This window comes from Oncorhynchus keta, unplaced genomic scaffold (assembly GCF_023373465.1).
Source record: "Oncorhynchus keta strain PuntledgeMale-10-30-2019 unplaced genomic scaffold, Oket_V2 Un_contig_4357_pilon_pilon, whole genome shotgun sequence".
Lineage (NCBI taxonomy): Eukaryota > Metazoa > Chordata > Actinopteri > Salmoniformes > Salmonidae > Oncorhynchus > Oncorhynchus keta.
The window spans coordinates 4,015-23,626 of record NW_026287727.1 but is presented as its reverse complement, the minus strand read 5'-3'; the positions used below and the strand labels follow the sequence as shown (position 1 = coordinate 23,626).

Here is a 19,612-nt window from a genome sequence, read left to right as displayed (position 1 = left end):
ACACACAGTAGAGACACGACATTTAGATTACACACAGTAGAGACACGACATTTAGATTACACACAGTAGAGACACGACATTTAGATTACACACAGTAGAGACACGACATTTAGATTACACACAGTAGAGACACGACATTTAGATTACACACAGTAGAGAGACGACATTTAGATTACACACAGTAGAGACACGACATTTAGATTACACACAGTAGAGACACGACATTTAGATTACACACAGTAGAGACACGACATTACACACAGTAGAGAGTGGTGGGCGACATGGTCACACACAGTAGAGAGTGGGGGGCGACATTTAGATTTACACACAGTAGAGAGACGACATTTAGATTTACACAGTAGAGACAACATTTCACATTTTAGTTTCCTAGAATAGTGTCATATTTTTTTTATTTGAGGGTATTTTCATATCTGTTTTAGTTTTAGAAATTAAAGCATTTATGTATCTACATCAAAAGTTAAAAAGTAACATTCTGTACTGTCACCTCGTATGAAAAATGTGATCTCACTCAGGCTTTGTATTTGGTCCCAACCTTTTGACCCTGATGATGAATAAATGACTAACTAGTGTGGGATGAATCCAGCCCTGTTATCACTTCTGCCCAGATAAAACGAAGCTGTGTCAGGGACCTGCTAGGTTATGTTAGAGCTGGGCCTGAGCTCTCCGACAAAGGCTCAGAGAAGTGGTGGGGGGGCAGAGGACTGTCATACAGTGCTGCCCTCTGTTATTGGTAGGCCTGTATTACACCCTGGGGTTCTTCAATGGTATTATAGGCATAACTGCTGCTGTTCTATGGTACCAAACACACAACCTTTCACTTCAGCCACCCTGCCTCTAACCTCTCACTCAAAAATAAACATGTGTATGAAAATCCTCTCTCCCTGGGCCCCTCTGTGATCATCACCCCCCTGTTATTGGTCTCTCTCCCTCACTGATCAGATAAACACGCCCTCTGTTCTCTCCCTGTCACCACAGTGCCCTCTTTCTCTCCCTGTACGCCCCTGGGGTTCTCTTTCTCTCCCTCACGCCCTCTTTCTCTCCCTCACGCCCTCTTTCTCTCATCCCGCCCTCTTATCTCTCCCCCCCCGCCCTCTCTCTCTCTCCCTCTCTCTCCCTCACGCCCTCTCTCTCTCCCTGCCTCACGCCCTCTGGGGCGGGGCCTGCCTCATACGCCCCTCTCTTCCCTCACGCCCCTCTCTCTCCCTCGGGGCCCTCTCTTTCTCCCTCATCACCGCCCTCTTCCTCTCTCCCTCACGCCCTCTCTCTCCTCTCACCGCCCTCTCTCTCTCACGCCCTCTCTCTCTCTCTCCCGCCCCTCTCTCCCACCTCCCTCTCCAGACTGTTGGAGATAGTAAGCTATAAGATCATCGGGGTTCACCAGGAGGACCTGTTAGAATGTTTATCTCCCGCCGCCAGCCGTACCTTCAGAATAGAGGTATGTTCCTCCTCTCCTCCTAACATCTCTCTGCTCACTCCTCTCTCTCTCTCTACACCTTCAGAATAGAGGTATGTTCCTCCTCTCCTCCTAACATCTCTCTGGTCATACCGCCCTGTCTACACCTTCAGAATAGAGGTATGTTCCTCTCTTCCTCCTCTCTCTCGCTCTAGGAACATCTCTCTGCTCACTGGATAAGGACAAATCTCTCTCCACAAGTTTTTAAGAATAGAGATATGTTCTCTTCTCTGCTCCTCTATGGAACTCTCTCTCTCTCTCTCTTCACTATTTTACCGTTCAGAATAGAGGTATGTTCCTCCTCTCCTCCTAACCCCTCTCTCTCTCGCTCTAGGAACTTCCTCTGGACCAGGTAGACCTGGATAAGGACACTGAGATGTTGATTCCCGTCGCACATTTCCACAAGGAGGTCTTTGGAACTTTTGGAATCCCTTTCCTGTTGAAGATCAGACAGGTGTGTTGTCTTACTGACTGTTCTGACTGACTGGATCTGGTGGGACTGACTGGTCTGACTGGATCTGGTGGGACTGACTGGTCTGACTGGATCTGGTGGGACTGACTGTTCTGACTGGATCTGGTGGGACTGACTGGTCTGACTGGATCTGGTGGGACTGACTGTTCTGACTGGATCTGGTGGGACTGACTGGTCTGACTGGATCTGGTGGGACTGACTGGTCTGACTGGATCTGGTGGGACTGACTGGTCTGACTGGATCTGGTGGGACTGACTGTTCTGACTGGATCTGGTGGGACTGACTGGTCTGACTGGATCTGGTGGGACTGACTGGTCTGACTGGATCTGGTGGGACTGACTGGTCTGACTCTGGTGGGACTGACTGACTGGGACTGGTGGGGACTGGGACTGACTGGATCTGGTGGGACTGACTGGTCTGACTGGATCTGGTGGGACTGACTGGTCTGACTGGATCTGGTGGGACTGACTGGTCTGACTGGATCTGGTGGGACTGACTGTTCTGACTGGATCTGGTGGGACTGACTGTTCTGACTGGATCTGGTGGGACTGACTGGTCTGACTGGATCTGGTGGGACTGACTGTTCTGACTGGATCTGGTGGGACTGACTGTTCTGACTGGATCTGGTGGGACTGACTGTTCTGACTGGATCTGGTGGGACTGACTGGTCTGACTGGATCTGGTGGGACTGACTGGTCTGACTGGATCTGGTGGGACTGACTGGTCTGACTGGATCTGGTGGGACTGACTGGTCTGACTGGATCTGGTGGGACTGACTGGTCTGACTGGATCTGGTGGGACTGACTGGTCTGACTGGATCTGGTGGGACTGACTGGTCTGACTGGATCTGGTGGGACTGACTGGTCTGACTGGATCTGGTGGGACTGACTGGTCTGACTGGATCTGGTGGGACTGACTGGTCTGACTGGATCTGGTGGGACTGACTGGTCTGACTGGATCTGGTGGGACTGACTGTTCTGACTGGATCTGGTGGGACTCTGACGCCCTGACTGGATCTGGTGGGACTGACTGGTCTGACTGGATCTGGTGGGACTGACTGGTCTGACTGGATCTGGTGGGACTGACTGGTCTCTGGTCTGGGACTGACTGGATCTGGTGGGACTGACTGGTCTGACTGGATCTGGTGGGACTGACTGGTCTGACTGGGATCTGGTGGGACTGACTGGATCTGGTGGGACTGACTGGTCTGACTGGATCTGGTGGGACTGACTGTTCTGACTGGATCTGGTGGGACTGACTGACTCTGGTGGGACTGACTGGTCTGACTGGATCTGGTGGGACTGACTGGTCTGACTGGATCTGGTGGGACTGACTGTTCTGACTGGATCTGGTGGGACTGACTGGATCTCTGGTGGGACTGACTGTCTGACTGGATCTGGTGGGACTGACTGGTCTGACTGGATCTGGTGGGACTGACTGTCTGACTGGATCTGGTGGGACTGACTGGTCTGACTGGATCTGGTGGGACTGACTGGTCTGACTGGATCTGGTGGGACTGACTGGTCTGACTGGATCTGGTGGGACTGACTGGTCTGACTGGATCTGGTGGGACATCTGGTCTGACTGGATCTGGTGGGACTGACTGGTCTGACTGGATCTGGTGGGACTGACTGGTCTGACTGGATCTGGTGGGACTGACTGGTCTGACTGGATCTGGTGGGACTGACTGGTCTGACTGGATCTGGTGGGACTGACTGGTCTGACTGGATCTGGTGGGACTGACTGTTCTGACTGACTGGATCTGGTGGGACTGACTGTTCTGACTGACTGGATCTGGTGGGACTGACTGTTCTGACTGACTGGATCTGGTGGGACTGACTGTTCTGACTGACTGGATCTGGTGGGACTGACTGTTCTGACTGACTGGATCTGGTGGGACTGACTGTTCTGACTGACTGGATCTGGTGGGACTGACTGTTCTGACTGACTGGATCTGGTGGGACTGACTGTTCTGACTGACTGGATCTGGTGGGACTGACTGGATCTGGACTGGTCTGACTGGATCTGGTGGGACTGACTGGTCTGACTGGATCTGACTGGATCTGGTGGGACTGACTGGTCTGACTGGATCTGGTGGGACTGACTGGTCTGACTGGATCTGGTGGGACTGACTGGTCTGACTGGATCTGGTGGGACTGACTGGTCTGACTGGATCTGGTGGGACTGACTGTTCTGACTGGATCTGGTGGGACTCTAGTCTACTGTCTCAGACAGAGGTGTCTAGTCTGCTGTCTCAGACAGAGGTGTCTAGTCTGCTGTCTCAGACAGAGGTGTCTAGTCTGCTGTCTCAGACAGAGGTGTCTAGTCTGCCGTCTCAGACAGAGGTGTCTAGTCTGCCGTCTCGGACAGAGGTGTCTAGTCTGCCGTCTCGGACAGAGGTGTCTAGTCTGCCGTCTCGGACAGAGGTGTCTAGTCTGCCGTCTCGGACAGAGGTGTCTAGTCTGCCGTCTCGGACAGAGGCGTCTAGTCTGCCGTCTCGGACAGAGGTGTCTAGTCTGCCGTCTCGGACAGAGGCGTCTAGTCTGCCGTCTCGGACAGAGGTGTCTAGTCTGCCGTCTCGGACAGAGGCGTCTAGTCTGCCGTCTCGGACAGAGGTGTCTAGTCTGCCGTCTCGGACAGAGGTGTCTAGTCTGCCGTCTCGGACAGAGGTGTCTAGTCTGCCGTCTCGGACAGAGGTGTCTAGTCTGCCGTCTCGGACAGAGGCGTCTAGTCTGCCGTCTCGGACAGAGGTGTCTAGTCTGCCGTCTAGTCTGCCGTCTCGGACAGAGGTGTCTAGTCTGCCGTCTCGGACAGAGGCGTCTAGTCTGCCGTCTCGGACAGAGGTGTCTAGTCTGCCGTCTCGGACAGAGGCGTCTAGTCTGCCGTCTCGGACAGAGGTGTCTAGTCTGCCGTCTCGGACAGAGGTGTCTAGTCTGCCGTCTCGGACAGAGGTGTCTAGTCTGCCGTCTCGGACAGAGGTGTCTAGTCTGCCGTCTCGGACAGAGGTGTCTAGTCTGCGTCTCGGACAGTCTGCTGCGTCTCGGACAGAGGCGTCTAGTCTGCCGTCTCGGACAGAGGCGTCTAGTCTGCCGTCTCGGACAGAGGCGTCTAGTCTGCCGTCTCGGACAGAGGCGTCTAGTCTGCCGTCTCGGACAGAGGCGTCTAGTCTGCCGTCTCGGACAGAGGCGTCTAGTCTGCCGTCTCGGACAGAGGCGTCTAGTCTGCCGTCTCGGACAGAGGCGTCTAGTCTGCCGTCTCGGACAGAGGCGTCTAGTCTGCCGTCTCGGACAGAGGCGTCTAGTCTGCCGTCTCGGACAGAGGCGTCTAGTCTGCCGTCTCGGACAGAGGCGTCGTCTGCCGTCTCGTCTGCCGTCTCGGACAGAGGTGTCTAGTCTGCCGTCTCGGACAGAGGCGTCGTCTAGTCTGCCGTCTCGGACAGAGGCGTCTAGTCTGCCGTCTCGGACAGAGCGTCGTCGTCTGCCGTCTCGGACAGAGGCGTCTAGTCTCTCGTCTCTGCCGTCTCGGACAGAGGCGTCTAGTCTGCCGTCTCGGACAGAGGTGTCTAGTCTGCCGTCTCGGACAGAGGCGCGTCTAGTCTGCCGTCTCGGACAGAGGCGTCTAGTCTGCCGTCTCGGACAGAGGCGTCTAGTCTGCCGTCTCGGACAGAGGCGTCTCGGACAGAGGTGTCTGCCGTCTCGGACAGAGGCGTCTAGTCTGCCGTCTCGGACAGAGGCGTCTAGTCTGCCGTCTCGGACAGAGGCGTCTAGTCTGCCGTCTCGGACAGAGGCGTCTAGTCTGCCGTCTCGGACAGAGGCGTCTAGTCTGCCGTCTCGGACAGAGGCGTCTAGTCTGCCGTCTCGGACAGAGGCGTCTAGTCTGCCGTCTCGGACAGAGGCGTCTAGTCTGCCGTCTCGGACAGAGGCGTCTAGTCTGCCGTCTCGGACAGAGGCGTCTAGTCTGCCGTCTCGGACAGAGGCGTCTAGTCTGCCGTCTCGGACAGAGGCGTCTAGTCTGCCGTCTCGGACAGAGGCGTCTAGTCTGCCGTCTCGGACAGAGGCGTCTAGTCTGCCGTCTCGGACAGAGGCGTCTAGTCTGCCGTCTCGGACAGAGGCGTCTAGTCTGCCGTCTGCCGTCTCTGGACAGAGGCGTCTAGTCTGGACAGAGGCGTCTCGGACAGAGGTGTCTGCCGTCTCGGACAGAGGCGTCGTCTGTCTGCCGTCTCGGACAGAGGCGTCTAGTCTCGGACAGAGGCGTCTAGTCTCGGACAGAGGCGTCTCGTCTCGGACAGAGGCGTCTCGGACAGAGGCGTCTAGTCTGGACAGAGGCGTCTCGGACAGAGGCGGACAGAGGCGTCCAGTCTGCTCGGACAGAGGCGTCCAGTCTGCCGTCTCGGACAGAGGCGTCCAGTCTGCCGTCTCGGACAGAGGTCTGCCGTCTCGGACAGAGGCGTCTAGTCTGCCGTCTCGGACAGAGGCGTCTAGTCTTGTTGTACTGCACTGCTACTATTTTTGCCACATAATGTTGTTAAAACAAGATAATTGCTTTGCCACATTTTTTGCAGTATTACTTTAGTGCCTTGTTGCCAACAGGATGCATGTTCATATTGTGTGCTTCCTTTTCACTAGATTAGTATTGTGGATTAACAACAAATGTTGCTACTGAGGAACCATTTTGGGTTTCAGTAGAACTTTTGTATGAGTGAAGCTTTTAGTGAGATCTTTTAATGCTTTTTAATATATTACATTTCAGTCCCCCAAACATATTAATTATATAAATAAGCACGTTTAATTTTATTTGGGTTACCATTCCAAATAAATGTAAATATTATTTGCTCATAATGTAATTTGAAAGATGAGTAGTCTGGAGTAGATAGCGTCATTAGTGAATACATAAACTGTGATATGATTAGAGTTAAACGGTGTGATTTAAAAACAAAATGAAATTTAAAAATCATTAAAAAGTTGAGAAACTTGAATCATCTGCATATATTAACACTTGTTTTTAGTCTATGATTTTGTAAACCCTTGATGTTAATTGTTCGATCTAAACTTAAGAGAGCATTTCAATGGCCAGAACAAATACATATGGAGACAACGGACAGAACAAATACATATGGAGACAACGGACAGAACAAATACATATGGAGACAACGGACAGAACAAATACATATGGAGACAACGGACAGAACAAATACATATGGAGACAACGGACAGAACGAATACATATGGAGACAACGGACAGAACAAATACATATGGAGACAACGGACAGAACAAATACATATGGAGACAACGGACAGAACGAATACATATGGAGACAACGGACAGAACAAATACATATGGAGACAACGGACAGAACAAATACATATGGAGACAACGGACAGAACGAATACATATGGAGACAACGGACAGAACGAATACATATGGAGACAACGGACAGAACGAATACATATGGAGACAACGGACAGAACGAATACATATGGAGACAACGGACAGAACGAATACATATGGAGACAACGGACAGAACGAATACATATGGAGACAACGGACAGAACGAATACATATGGAGACAACGGACAGAACGAATACATATGGAGACAACGGACAGAACGAATACATATGGAGACAACGGACAGAACGAATACATATGGAGACAACGGACAGAACGAATACATATGGAGACAACGGACAGAACGAATACATATGGAGACAACGGACAGAACAAATACATATGGAGACAACGGACAGAACGAATACATATGGAGACAACGGACAGAACAAATACATATGGAGACAACGGACAGAACAAATACATATGGAGACAACGGACAGCCTTGTTTAACTCCTCCTGGCCGTTCAATATTTTCTGAGGAGTTTATTTCTATGATTTTAAATCTTGGTGTTGCTGTACATGACTTTAACCTGTTGGACAAGAGATTCCCCAAGATTTATCAACAGTCTTTTTTCGAAGTTGTTCTATTCGCTCTGCATTTTGTCAGGAGTTTTGCATCACAGCAATGAAGTGTAAAGGGGCCTCCAATTTTTTTTTTTTTGTTATTTTTTTTAGACTGGATTTTTATACTTACCCCCTGGGTCCTGTTTCAGTAATAATGAAATCAGACCTTGTTGAGTGTCTGATAATCCATCATTTTTATAGGAGTGGTTAGAACACGCTAATAATGGATCTTTGAGTAGATTAAAGGTTTGATATACACTTGAAGTTGGAAGTTTACATACACTTAGGTTGGAGTCATTAGAACTCGTTTTTCAACCACTCCACAAATTTCTTGTCAACAAACTATAGTTTTGGCAAGTCGGTTAGGACATCTGCTTTGTGCATGACACAAGTAATTTTTACAACAATTGTTTACAGACAGATTATTTCACTTATAATTCACTGTATCACAATTCCAGTGGGTCAGAAGTTTACATACACTAAATTGACTGTGCCTTTAAACAGCTTGGAGGATTGTATCGCTGCTGGGTTTTTCCTGTGCGTTTGACTACCTCTTGTGTGTGTTCTCAGGGTGAGCCGTTCAGAGATGTGATGAGGAGGATTCAGAGCATGCTGGAAATACAGGAGAAAGAGTTTGAGAAGGTCAGTACTTTCTACCCTGTCTTCACTCCCTCCCTATTTCTCCCTTCCCTCTCTCCTCCCTTCCCTCTCTCGCCTTCTCTCTCTCCTCCTCCCTCGCCATTGCTCTCTTACCAGGGTGTCCACTAACGATAAACCGAAAATTACTGACAACATTGCCCTCATACCGAAGCCGTTTTGATAATGTCGGTAATTTCGATGATTAGGCTACACAAACTGCAGATTTTTTGTGTTCTAAAAACCATTATTTGGTCAACGGTAATGTACAAGTAACCTGCTTCCTGCTATGACAGTGTCTGCCCAGTCCTTGGCTGCATTCCAAACACTTAAAAGACACACCCTCTCCCCTCAGCCCTCAAATGAAGTGGAAACTTAATGATTTAGGTTTTTAAATGGACCCGCCCTTGCCCGGAAAGTCGTCTCATCCCGCAATTGTATTTTCAGCCATCGGTAGCTTGTGGATGCTTTATATGTGTTAGTCAATTATGATTGCATGTCTACTTATATTAACTATATAATTATTCATATACACCTACTGTAGGATAGCTAGCAAATTAAATTAGCTAACTAACGTTAGCCTGCCTAGCTGGAACTTCTGAATAAGGAAAATGTTTATTTCTACCATTTCCAAATGCGAACCAAACAGAAACATCATTAGTTTTACGAGACGTGTTTGTGCCGTCGTGTGCATTAGCAGCACATTTTTCTACACTTTTTTACATTCGTTTTTTTTACTTTAAACTTGTATGTTGACTTCTCCGTATTGACGGCGAGGTTAAAGTTTCGGCTGACTTTTCTTTGCGGGATGTACAACCATGGTGAATTGAATTATGGGACGTTTCAGCCGCCTGACGTCAACATAATTGTACACTCGCATACGGGGAGTCCCCCAAGAGCATAAGGCGAGGGTACCGTAGACAACGGTGTGTCTTTTATGAGTCTGAAACCCAGCCCTTTGTTTCTCTGCTGGCTCCCACTCCCACTTAGCACGCAGAGTGAAGGGAGCGTTTTGATACACACAATCATACTGACAGTTGAGCGACGTTTTGAAATGGAATTGCGGCGAAGACCGTTGTTAAAACGCCTACTGTTTTCTGTTGTTAAAAACTACATCTATAGCCTAGCCGCTATGCTGCTACATCCATCTATAGCCTAGCCGCTATGCTGCTTCATCCATCAGCCATCTATAGCCTTAAACCAGGAAGGAGAAGTATAAACCCCTTACTGACCTGTTCAGTGATGAGCAGTTATAACCAGGAGGGAGGAGTATAAACCCCTTACTGAATACTCACTGTGTTCTTTGTTTTGTCTGCAGTTCAAGTTTGCGATAGTGATGATGGGCCGGCATCAGCACATCACTGAGGATGAGTACGAGGTCAACCTGAAAGACTTCCAGCCACAGCCAGGTACAGTACTACTAGCTACTGGTTTTGCACGGTATGCCAAAACGTTGGTACTCTTTTGAACACTAGACTTTCGGAACTTCTGTCCAATGTCGTGTACGGATTGCGAGGATCCAGCCTGTCTCTTCTCTTGGGGGGGTGGTAGCTAGCCAGGCTACTTGTCTTCTCTTGGGGACGGTAGCTAGCCAGGCTACTTGTCTTCTCTAGGGGGCGGTAGCTAGCCAGGCTACTTGTCTTCTCTTGGGGACGGTAGCTAGCCAGGCTACTTGTCTTCTCTAGGGGGCGGTAGCTAGCCAGGCTACTTGTCTTCTCTAGGGGGCGGTAGCTAGGCAGGCTACATGTCTTCTCTAGGGGGCGGTAGCTAGTCCAGGCTACTTGTCTTCTCTTGGGGACGGTAGCTAGCCAGGCTACTTGTCTTCTCTAGGGGGCGGTAGCTAGCCAGGCTACTTGTCTTCTCTAGGGGGCGGTAGCTAGCCAGGCTACTTGTCTTCTCTAGGGGGCGGTAGCTAGCCAGGCTACTTGTCTTCTCTTGGGGGCGGTAGCTAGCCAGGCTACTTGTCTTCTCTTGGGGGCGGTAGCTAGCCAGGCTACTTGTCTTTTCTAGGGGGCGGTAGCTAGTCCACACCTTTGTGTGGACAAGCAAGCCAGCAGTCCTGGGCAGAGCGTTGCACCCTGGGAAATGAAATGCACTCTGGGAATCTTAGTATGCTGTGTAAATTAGATTGTATTTCTATGTCATGTAGATTATTGCAATATAGAAGCTTCAGAAATGAGTTTCAATGTGTGTTTTGTCATTTTGGACCTAAACTATTAATTTAATACATTCAATTATTTAGCTGTTATGAATTATAGGTCTAATGTGATTTGACCCAATATTATGGCCATAGATGAACAAATGAACCCTGTCTCAAATTACATGTAGTTGTTCAATTGTTTAGTCTGCTGAGTTTCTGATATGGGTTTGGATCAGGAACATGGTGTTATATTTTTACAAGAAATGGAATATAGAGGAGAAGATATTCTGTGTTGTGTTGATAACCGGCAGAAAGAACCAAATATCAGCCCAGTGGTTATTCTGGGACTTTTAGCTAATACTGCTAACTACCGCTGCCACTTCTACTACTAACTACCGCTGCTACTGCTAACTACTAACTACCGCTGCTGCTACTACTGCTGCTACTGCTACTACTAACTACCGCTGCTGCTACTACTACTGCTACTACTACTAACTACCGCTGCCACGTCTACTACTAACTACCACTGCCACTGAAAATTACTAACTACCGCTGCCACTTCTATTACTAACTACCGCTGCCACTTCTATTACTAACTACCGCTGCTACTACTACTGCTAACTACTAACTACCGCTGCCACTTCTACTACTAACTACCGCTGCCACTTCTACTACTAACTACCGCTGCCACTTCTACTACTAACTACCGCTGCCACTAATACTACTAACTACCTCTGCCACTTCTACTACTAACTACCGCTGCCACTTCTACTACTAACTACTGCTGCCACTTCTACTTACTACCGCTGCCACTTCTACTGCTAACTACCGCTGCTACTACTACTGCTAACTACTAACTACCGCTGCCACTTCTACTACTAACTGCTAACCGCTGCCACTTCTACTACTAACTACCGCTGCCACTTCTACTACTAACTACCGCTGCCACTTCTACTACTAACTACCGCTGCCACTTCTACTACTAACTACCGCTGCCACTTCTACTGCTAACTACCGCTGCCACTTCTACTACTAACTACCGCTGCCACTTCTACTACTAACTACCGCTGCCACTTCTACTACTAACTACCGCTTCTACTACTAACTACCGCTGCCACTTCTACTACTAACTACCGCTGCCACTTCTACTGCTAACTACCGCTGCCACTTCTACTACTAACTACCGCTGCCACTTCTACTACTAACTACCGCTGCCACTTCTACTACTAACTACCGCTGCCACTTCTACTACTAACTACCGCTGCCACTTCTACTACTAACTACCGCTGCCACTTCTACTACTAACTACCGCTGCCACTTCTACTACTAACTACCGCTGCCACTTCTACTTACTACCGCTGCCACTTCTACTACTAACTACCGCTGCTACTGCTAACTACTAACTACCGCTGCTGCTACTACTGCTGCTACTGCTACTACTAACTACCGCTGCTGCTACTACTACTGCTACTACTACTAACTACCGCTGCCACTTCTACTACTAACTACCGCTGCCACTTCTATTACTAACTAATAATAATAATAATAATATATGCCATTTAGCAGACGCTTTTATCCAAAGCGACTTACAGTCATGTGTGCATACATTCTACGTATGGGTGGTCCCGGGAATCGAACCCACTACCCTGGCGTTACAAGCGCCATGCTCTACCAACTGAGCTACAGAACTACCGCTGCCACTTCTATTACTAACTACCGCTGCCACTTCTACTACTAACTACCGCTGCCACTTCTATTACTAACTACCGCTGCCACTTACCGCTGCCACTTCTACTAACTAACTGCCACTTCTGCTGCCACTTCCACTACTACTAACTACCACTGCCACTTCTGCTGCCACTTCTAACTACCGCTGCCACTACTACTACTAACTACCGCTGCCACTTCTACTACTCACTACCGCTGCCACTTCTACTACTCACTACTACCGCTGCCACTTCTACTACTAACTACCGCTGCCACTTCTACTACTAACTACCGCTGCCACTTCTACTACTAACTACCGCTGCCACTTCTACTACTAACTACCGCTGCCACTACTACTACTACTTCTACTACCGCTGCCACTTCTACTACTAACTACCGCCACTGCCACTTCTACTACTCACTACCGCTGCCACTTCTACTGCTAACTACCGCTGCCACTTCTACTACTAACTACCGCTGCCACTTCTACTACTCACTTCTACCGCTGCCACTTCTACTGCTAACTACCGCTGCCACTTCTACTACTAACTACCGCTGCCACTTCTACTGCTAACTACCGCTGCCACTACTACTACTAACTACCCCTGCTGCTACTACTGCTAACTACTAATACTACTACAACAACTACCACCACCACCTGCTTCCTCTCTCTCAGAATGTTAACTATGTGCTGTGGTATTGTGACACTACTACTGCTAACTACTACTACTATCCACTTCCAACTACCACCACCACCAAGCTTCCTCTCTTTCAGAATGTTAACTATGTGCTGTGGTTTTGTAACACTACTACGACCACCACCACCAGGCTTCCTCTCTCTCAGAATGTTAACTATGTGCTGTGGTTTTGTAACATCCCTCCTCTCCCCTCTAGGTAACATGTCCCACCTCGACCCTGGTTAGGCCTGGACCACTTCAACAAAGCCCCGAAGAGAGGTCGCTATACCTACCTGGAGAAAGCTATCAAGATCCACAACTGAGCAACCCTCCTCTTCCTCCTCTTCCTCCTCTCCTCTTCCTCCTCTCTCCTCTTCCTCCTCTCTCCTCTTCCTCCTCTCTTCTTCCTCCTCTCTCTTCCTCCTCTCCCCTCTCTCTCCTCTTCCTCCTCTCTCTCTTCTTCCTCCTTAACCCACCATAACCACAGACTGTAACCAACCAATTGTCTGTGCCCCACCTCTAACACCTTCCACAGACACGGATCCATCCATCCATCCATTAGCAGGCTGCTGATGATGATGATGATGATGAATACTATACCACCCCTTCCACCCAAACCCCCTCTCTCCCTTCCTCCCCCCACCACCGCCCTTCTACTGTTTTTGAGGCTGTTAGGTTTTTGGCTTCTCTAACTCCGACTGCCTATTTTTGTCTGGATGAAATAAATGAAATTGGAGAAAAGGACAGGAAGATGGAACTTGACTTTTTCCTGGTTTATTTTGTTTTTTGTTTTTAATAATAAGAGTTGTTTCAAAACGTAAAGAGCGTTGCTGCGTATAGTGGGGGGCAGAGAAAAGAGATAGACGACATCGTTAGCAGAAACCAAGAAGGATGATTTGGTCTTTTTAAAGAAGAGACTCAGTTGCAGAAGTGTTGAAGCTTGAGACTAGTATTCCTGATGTGATCCTCTTCATACCCCCCTTCTCCTTTAGTCAACTAGTCAAAGTGTTTCCATCTTTAAAAAGAAAAAAAAAAAGAAATCAGTTTTTGTCTTTTTTCTGCAATATCTTCTTGTATAATAAATTTAAAATCCACAGCATCTGTTTAAAATAAATGTAAAAAGAGAAGAAGTGGTCTGTACTTTCATCTTGCACGTTGCCACTCCATATCAAAGCCGTTTCTCAGGACTGGTAAATGGCAACTTTGGTCTTTTGATTTTAACGTTGCCCTTCCTCTCCTCTTTTCCTGCCCTGTTATGTTCTCTCCATCCCTGAGGGTTTGTGATGGGCTGTACCACCTCTGGGGTTTGTGTAGGGGAGTTTGACTGAGGGTTTGTGATGGGCTGTACCACCTCTGGTGTTGGTGATGGGGGAGTTTGACTGAGGGTTTGTGATGGGCTGTACCACCTCTGGTGTTGGTGATGGGGGAGTTTGACTGAGGGTTTGTGATGGGCTGTACCACCTCTGGTGTTGGTGATGGGGGAGTTTGACTGAGGGTTTGTGATGGGCTGTACCACCTCTGGGGTTTGTGTAGGGGGAGTTTGACTGAGGGTTTGTGATGGGCTGTACCACCTCTGGGGTTTGTGTAGGGGGAGTTTGACTGAGGGTTTGTGATGGGCTGTACCACCTCTGGTGTTGGTGATGGGGGAGTTTGACTGAGGGTTTGTGCTGGGGGAGTTTGACTGAGGGTTTGTGCTGGGGGAGTTTGACTGAGGGTTTGTGATGGGCTGTACCACCTCTGGGGTTTGGGGAGTTTGACTGAGTAGCGCTGCTTTCGTAGGAAGCTTCGGCCATTAGTGAGCCCTCTGGTTTCACCATATATACACAGAACCAGTGTTACTATAATTATTACTAGAACAACAAACACATTGACCTTTTTTCTTAAGCACAGATGGAATGCCCCCCCCCCCCCCCCTAAAAGCCCATCATAGTTGGCTTTGTGAAGAGATTTGAAATTGTGTGTATATATTTAAAAAAACACAACAAAAAAACATGTGAAATGAGAAACACAGAACGATGTTATTGGTTGGCTACAAACTGAGAAGATTCAGGTGTTCATATTTCTTGTGTAGTTTTTGGTTTTTGGTTTTTGGGGGTTCCTTGATTCTTTAGATTCTTGTTTTGGTTCTGTTTTCTCCTGTTTTTGTTTTAACTAACGGCACCCGTTGGTTCTGATAGTGATGTTAAGGGTTAAGATAACGAGCTGCGCTACTGACCGGTGGGCTTAGGGTTCAGAAATGGTCACTTTTCCCCCCCCCAAAAAAACTCCCAGGTTTTCCACACATCCCAGTTGGAGGATTCCAGACTACCTGCGTATTACTCCTCTGATTCAGAGGAATCATCCAACAGGGATTTCTGGGAAAACCCAGGGAATTCTGGGGGGAAAAAAGTTACTGGAGTTTTGTCACCCTAGATGATGAGATCAGGGCCCGTTATCCACAAAAAGTATTTGATTTACGAGTGCTGATCTAGGATCTGTCCGTACAAGCTTATTCTTTTACGATCTAAAAGGCCAAACTGCTGCTCGACCAGCTCTACTATCCTGAGACTCTTGGTGGATACGGGCCCTGATCAACGCCCTTGTTCCTCCTTGATTGGGTGTGTTTCCAGTTGAAGCTCGTCCCTGTAGCAGCAGTGTACCACAACTACTCCTGTATATTGCCTTTTTTTTGGTTTTTTTTTTGCTGGAAAATGTATGTTGAATAAAATTTTCTATAAAAACATGTGCTGCTCGCTGCCAGTCCCATCTGAGTCGAGTTAAAACCAGGTTTTATATGGAGCCAGTGGACAGAACATTAAGAACACCTCCATGTGCTGCTCGCTGCCCATCTGTCCCATCTTATATGGAGCCAGTATATAGACAGTGGACAGAACATTAAAACACCTCCATGTGCTGCTTTGCCAGTCCCATCTGAGTCTAGTTAAAACCAGTGGAGCCAGTGGACAGACATTAAGAACACCTCCATGTGCTGCTTGCTGCCAGTCCCATCTGAGTCTAGTTAAAACCAGGTTTTATATGGAGCCAGTGGACAGAACATTAAGAACACCTCCATGTGCTGCTCGCTGCCAGTCCAGTCTAGTTAAAACCAGGTTTTATATGTGGACAACTCAATATTAAGGTGTTCTTAATGTTTTGTACACTCACTGTATATACTGGATGTATATGTTCAAACAATGCTGAGAAGGACAGCACCAGGACGAGCAAGTTGTCTTGTTGGCCTACTTCCAGAAATATACCGATTTATGTTTAAAGAAAATCTAGTGTAGTTGTGGTGTGGATGCACAGTGTATTCAGACCCCTTGACTAGTTCCACATACAGTTACGTTTACAGCCTTATTCCATAATTGATTAAATATGAGTTTTTCCTCAGCAATCTACACACAATACTCCATAATGACATCACAATACCCCCATAATGACATCACAATACCCCCCATAATGACATCACAATACAAAATGTTTGCAAATGTATTAAAAACAGAAATATCTGGTCTTGAAATTGAGCTCAGTGGCATCGTGTTTCCATTGATAACCCTTGATGTTTCCTTAACTCTACTTGGAGTCTAAATTAAATTGATTGGACATGATTTGGAAAGGTGCACACCTGTCTATATAATGTCCATCTCTGCACCACTAGTCAGGCTTTTATAATAGAGTAGCCAGGTTGAAGTCACTCCTCAGTGAAAGGCACATGACAACCTGCTTGGAGTTTGCCAAAAGGCACCTAAAGGACTCTCAGACCATGAGAAACACAATTCTCTGGTCTGGAGAAACATGATTCTCTGGTCTGATGAAACCAAGATTGAACTCTTTGGCCTGAATGCCAAGCATTACGTCTGGAGGAAACCAGGCACTGTCCCTATGGTGAAGCATGGTGGTGGCAGCATCATGCTTAGGGGATGTTTTTCAGCGGCAAAGACTGGGAGACTAGTCAGGATCGAGGGAAAGATGAACGGAGAAAAGTACACAGAGATCCATGATGAAAACCTGCTCCAGAGTGCTCAGGACCTCAGACTGGGGTGAAGGTTCAACTTCCAACAGGACAACGATCCTAAGAACACAGCCAAGACAATGCAGGAGTGGCTTCGGGACAAGTCTCTGAATGTCCTTGTGTGGCCCAGTCAGAGCACGGACTTGAACCCGATCGAACATCTCTGGAGAGACGTGAAAATAGCTGTGCAGCGACGCTCCCCATCCAACCTGACAGAGCTTGAAAGGATCTGCAGAGAAGAATGGGAGAAACTCCCCAAATACAGGTGTGCCAAGCTTGTAGCGTCAAACCCAAGAAGACTAGAGGCTGTAATCGCTGTCAAAGGTGCTTCCACAAAGTACTGAGTAAAGGGTCTGAATACTTATTTAAATGTGATATTTCCGTTTTTGTTGTTGTCATGGGGTTTTGTGTGTAGATTGATATGGGGGGGGTGATTTAATAAATGTTAAGAATAAGGCTGTAGCGTAACAATGTGGAAGAAGTGGTTAGAGTGTTGGACCAGTAACCAGCAGGTAGCCTAGTGGTTAGTGTTGGACTAGTAACCAGCAGGTAGCCTAGTGGTTAGTGTTGGACTAGTAACCAGCAGGTAGCCTAGTGGTTAGTGTTGGACTAGTAACCAGCAGGTAGCCTAGTGGTTAGAGTGTTGGACTAGTAACCAGCAGGTAGCCTAGTGGTTAGAGTGTTGGACTAGTAACCAGCAGGTAGCCTAGTGGTTAGTGTTGGACTAGTAACCAGCAGGTAGCCTAGTGGTTAGAGTGTTGGACTAGTAACCAGCAGGTAGCCTAGTGGTTAGGTGTTGGACTAGTAGCAGGTGTTGGTTAGAGCGTTGGACTAGTAACCAGCAGGTAGCCTAGTGGTTAGAGTGTTGGACTAGTAACCAGCAGGTAGCCTAGTGGTTAGAGTGTTGGACTAGTAACCAGCAGGTAGTCTAGTGGTTAGTGTTGGACTAGTAACCAGCAGGTAGCCTAGTGGTTAGAGTGTAGAGGCGGCAGGGTAGCCTAGTGGTGTTGGACTAGTAACCGGAAGGTTGCAAGTTCAAACCCCTGAGCAAACAAGGTACAAATCTGTCGTTCTGCCCCTGAACATTCAGTTAACCCACTGTTCCCAGGCCGTCATTGAAAATAGGAATTTGTTCTTAACTGACTTGCCTGGTTAAATAAAGGTAAAAAAAAAAAAAAAACTTGTTTATTTTGACCAGTGGATCAGTTAAGAACCACCTCTCATTTACTCTCAACTCCCTGTCTAATGCAACAACCAAACCACAACAAAAGTGATAATGTATTTTATTAGAGGAATATAATCTATATAAGCAATATAACAGTACTCCCATTTCTCGTCAGCTGTGTGGTGGTGTTACACAATATAACAGAACATCAGGTCAGCTGTGTGATGTTGTTGCACGTCATTGTAGTTGACAGTTAGAATAATGAGTTTTCTCAATAAAATCATATTTGGTTTATTCTAAAATATGGTATAACACCCAGTTCAGTCCTTTATGTACATAACAGCTTTCTGAAAGGGGGGGGAAGACCTGGGGAGAGCACTAAAGGACGCCCGATTTGTAGGAATCATAGCTATAATGATAATTATCTGAATATTGGGCTCGTTGTCTGTCGGTTGGTCAACCCAGGGCCTTATTCAAGGGAATATAGATAGAAATGTGTTGTGTAGAACAGACATGATTCCCTGGTAAATGTATACATTACTATCTATATTCCCTTGATTAAGGCCCTGGGTTGACAAACCGACATACACACATTTCTATCTGCAGGTTCTGTATAAGGTTACTCAAGGGATTATAGATATACATTTACCAGGGAATCATGTCTGTTCTACACAACACATTTCTATCTGAAGGTTCTGTATAAGGTTACTCAAGGGAATATAGATATATATTTACCAGGGAATCATGTCTGTTCTACACAACACATTTCTATCTGAAGGTTCTGTATAAGGTTACTCAAGGGAATATAGATATATATCATGTCTGTTCTACACAACACATTTCTATCTGAAGGTTCTGTATAAGGTTACTCAAGGGAATATAGATATACATTTACCAGGGAATCATGTCTGTTCTACACAACACATTTCTATCTGAAGGTTCTGTATAAGGTTACTCAAGGGAATATAGATATATATTTACCAGGGAATCATGTCTGTTCTACACAACACATTTCTATCTGAAGGTTCTGTATAAGGTTACTCAAGGGAATATAGATATACATTTACCAGGGAATCATGTCTGTTCTACACAACACATTTCTATCTGAAGGTTCTGTATAAGGTTACTCAACGGGTTGCAATAGTCCGAGAACCAATCAGACATCCCGGTTGGCGTATTCCCGTATGTTCTGCCTCTTCCTAGCCTGGAGAAATACAGTCTGTTTGTGTGTTAACATTCCACTCTTTGTCAAGCCATGTTTGCCAAGAGAAAGAGTGGAATGATATCTTAACACACTGGTACCCAGGCTACCCTCTTCCCTTCTCATATGCCAATATTCCAACCTGGGGTTTGTGGGAAACCTGGGTAAGTTACTAGAACTGTACAACCCTACTCCC

The 19,612-nt window shown here is 47.4% G+C and overlaps 2 protein-coding genes and 1 long non-coding RNA gene across 27 annotated transcripts in view; all 3 read left to right on the top strand.

Annotated features, from left to right (window-relative positions):
* usp7 (ubiquitin specific peptidase 7 (herpes virus-associated)) overlaps positions 1-15,781 on the top strand; it is an 86,807-nt gene extending 71,026 nt beyond the window's left edge. The window contains 7 exon segments of the mRNA XM_052509318.1: positions 627-703; positions 1,360-1,456; positions 1,809-1,928; positions 8,470-8,541; positions 9,854-9,944; positions 13,277-13,288; positions 13,291-15,781. Coding sequence (XP_052365278.1) covers positions 627-703; positions 1,360-1,456; positions 1,809-1,928; positions 8,470-8,541; positions 9,854-9,944; positions 13,277-13,288; positions 13,291-13,382 — 561 coding nt within the window. The 3' untranslated portion in view covers positions 13,383-15,781.
* On the top strand, positions 4,001-4,956 carry LOC127924595 (uncharacterized). The gene is made up of 4 exons (XR_008118307.1): positions 4,001-4,183; positions 4,265-4,399; positions 4,562-4,642; positions 4,844-4,956. It is a non-coding gene; the product is annotated as an uncharacterized LOC127924595 (long non-coding RNA).
* On the top strand, positions 5,005-8,462 carry LOC127924592 (uncharacterized). 25 transcript variants are annotated; one of them, XM_052509317.1, is made up of 2 exons: positions 5,005-5,030; positions 6,373-8,462. In XM_052509317.1, exon 2 carries the CDS (start codon positions 7,059-7,061, stop codon positions 7,962-7,964), a length of 906 nt encoding a protein of 301 aa, XP_052365277.1. In that variant the 5' UTR covers positions 5,005-5,030; positions 6,373-7,058; the 3' UTR covers positions 7,965-8,462. The 25 variants fall into 25 exon arrangements, with proteins under 25 accessions (XP_052365277.1, XP_052365274.1, XP_052365273.1 ...); XM_052509314.1 differs by having other exon boundaries at positions 5,026-5,057; XM_052509313.1 differs by lacking the exon at positions 5,005-5,030 and adding an exon at positions 5,053-5,084.
* Positions 15,782-19,612: the final 3,831 nt, after the last annotated feature.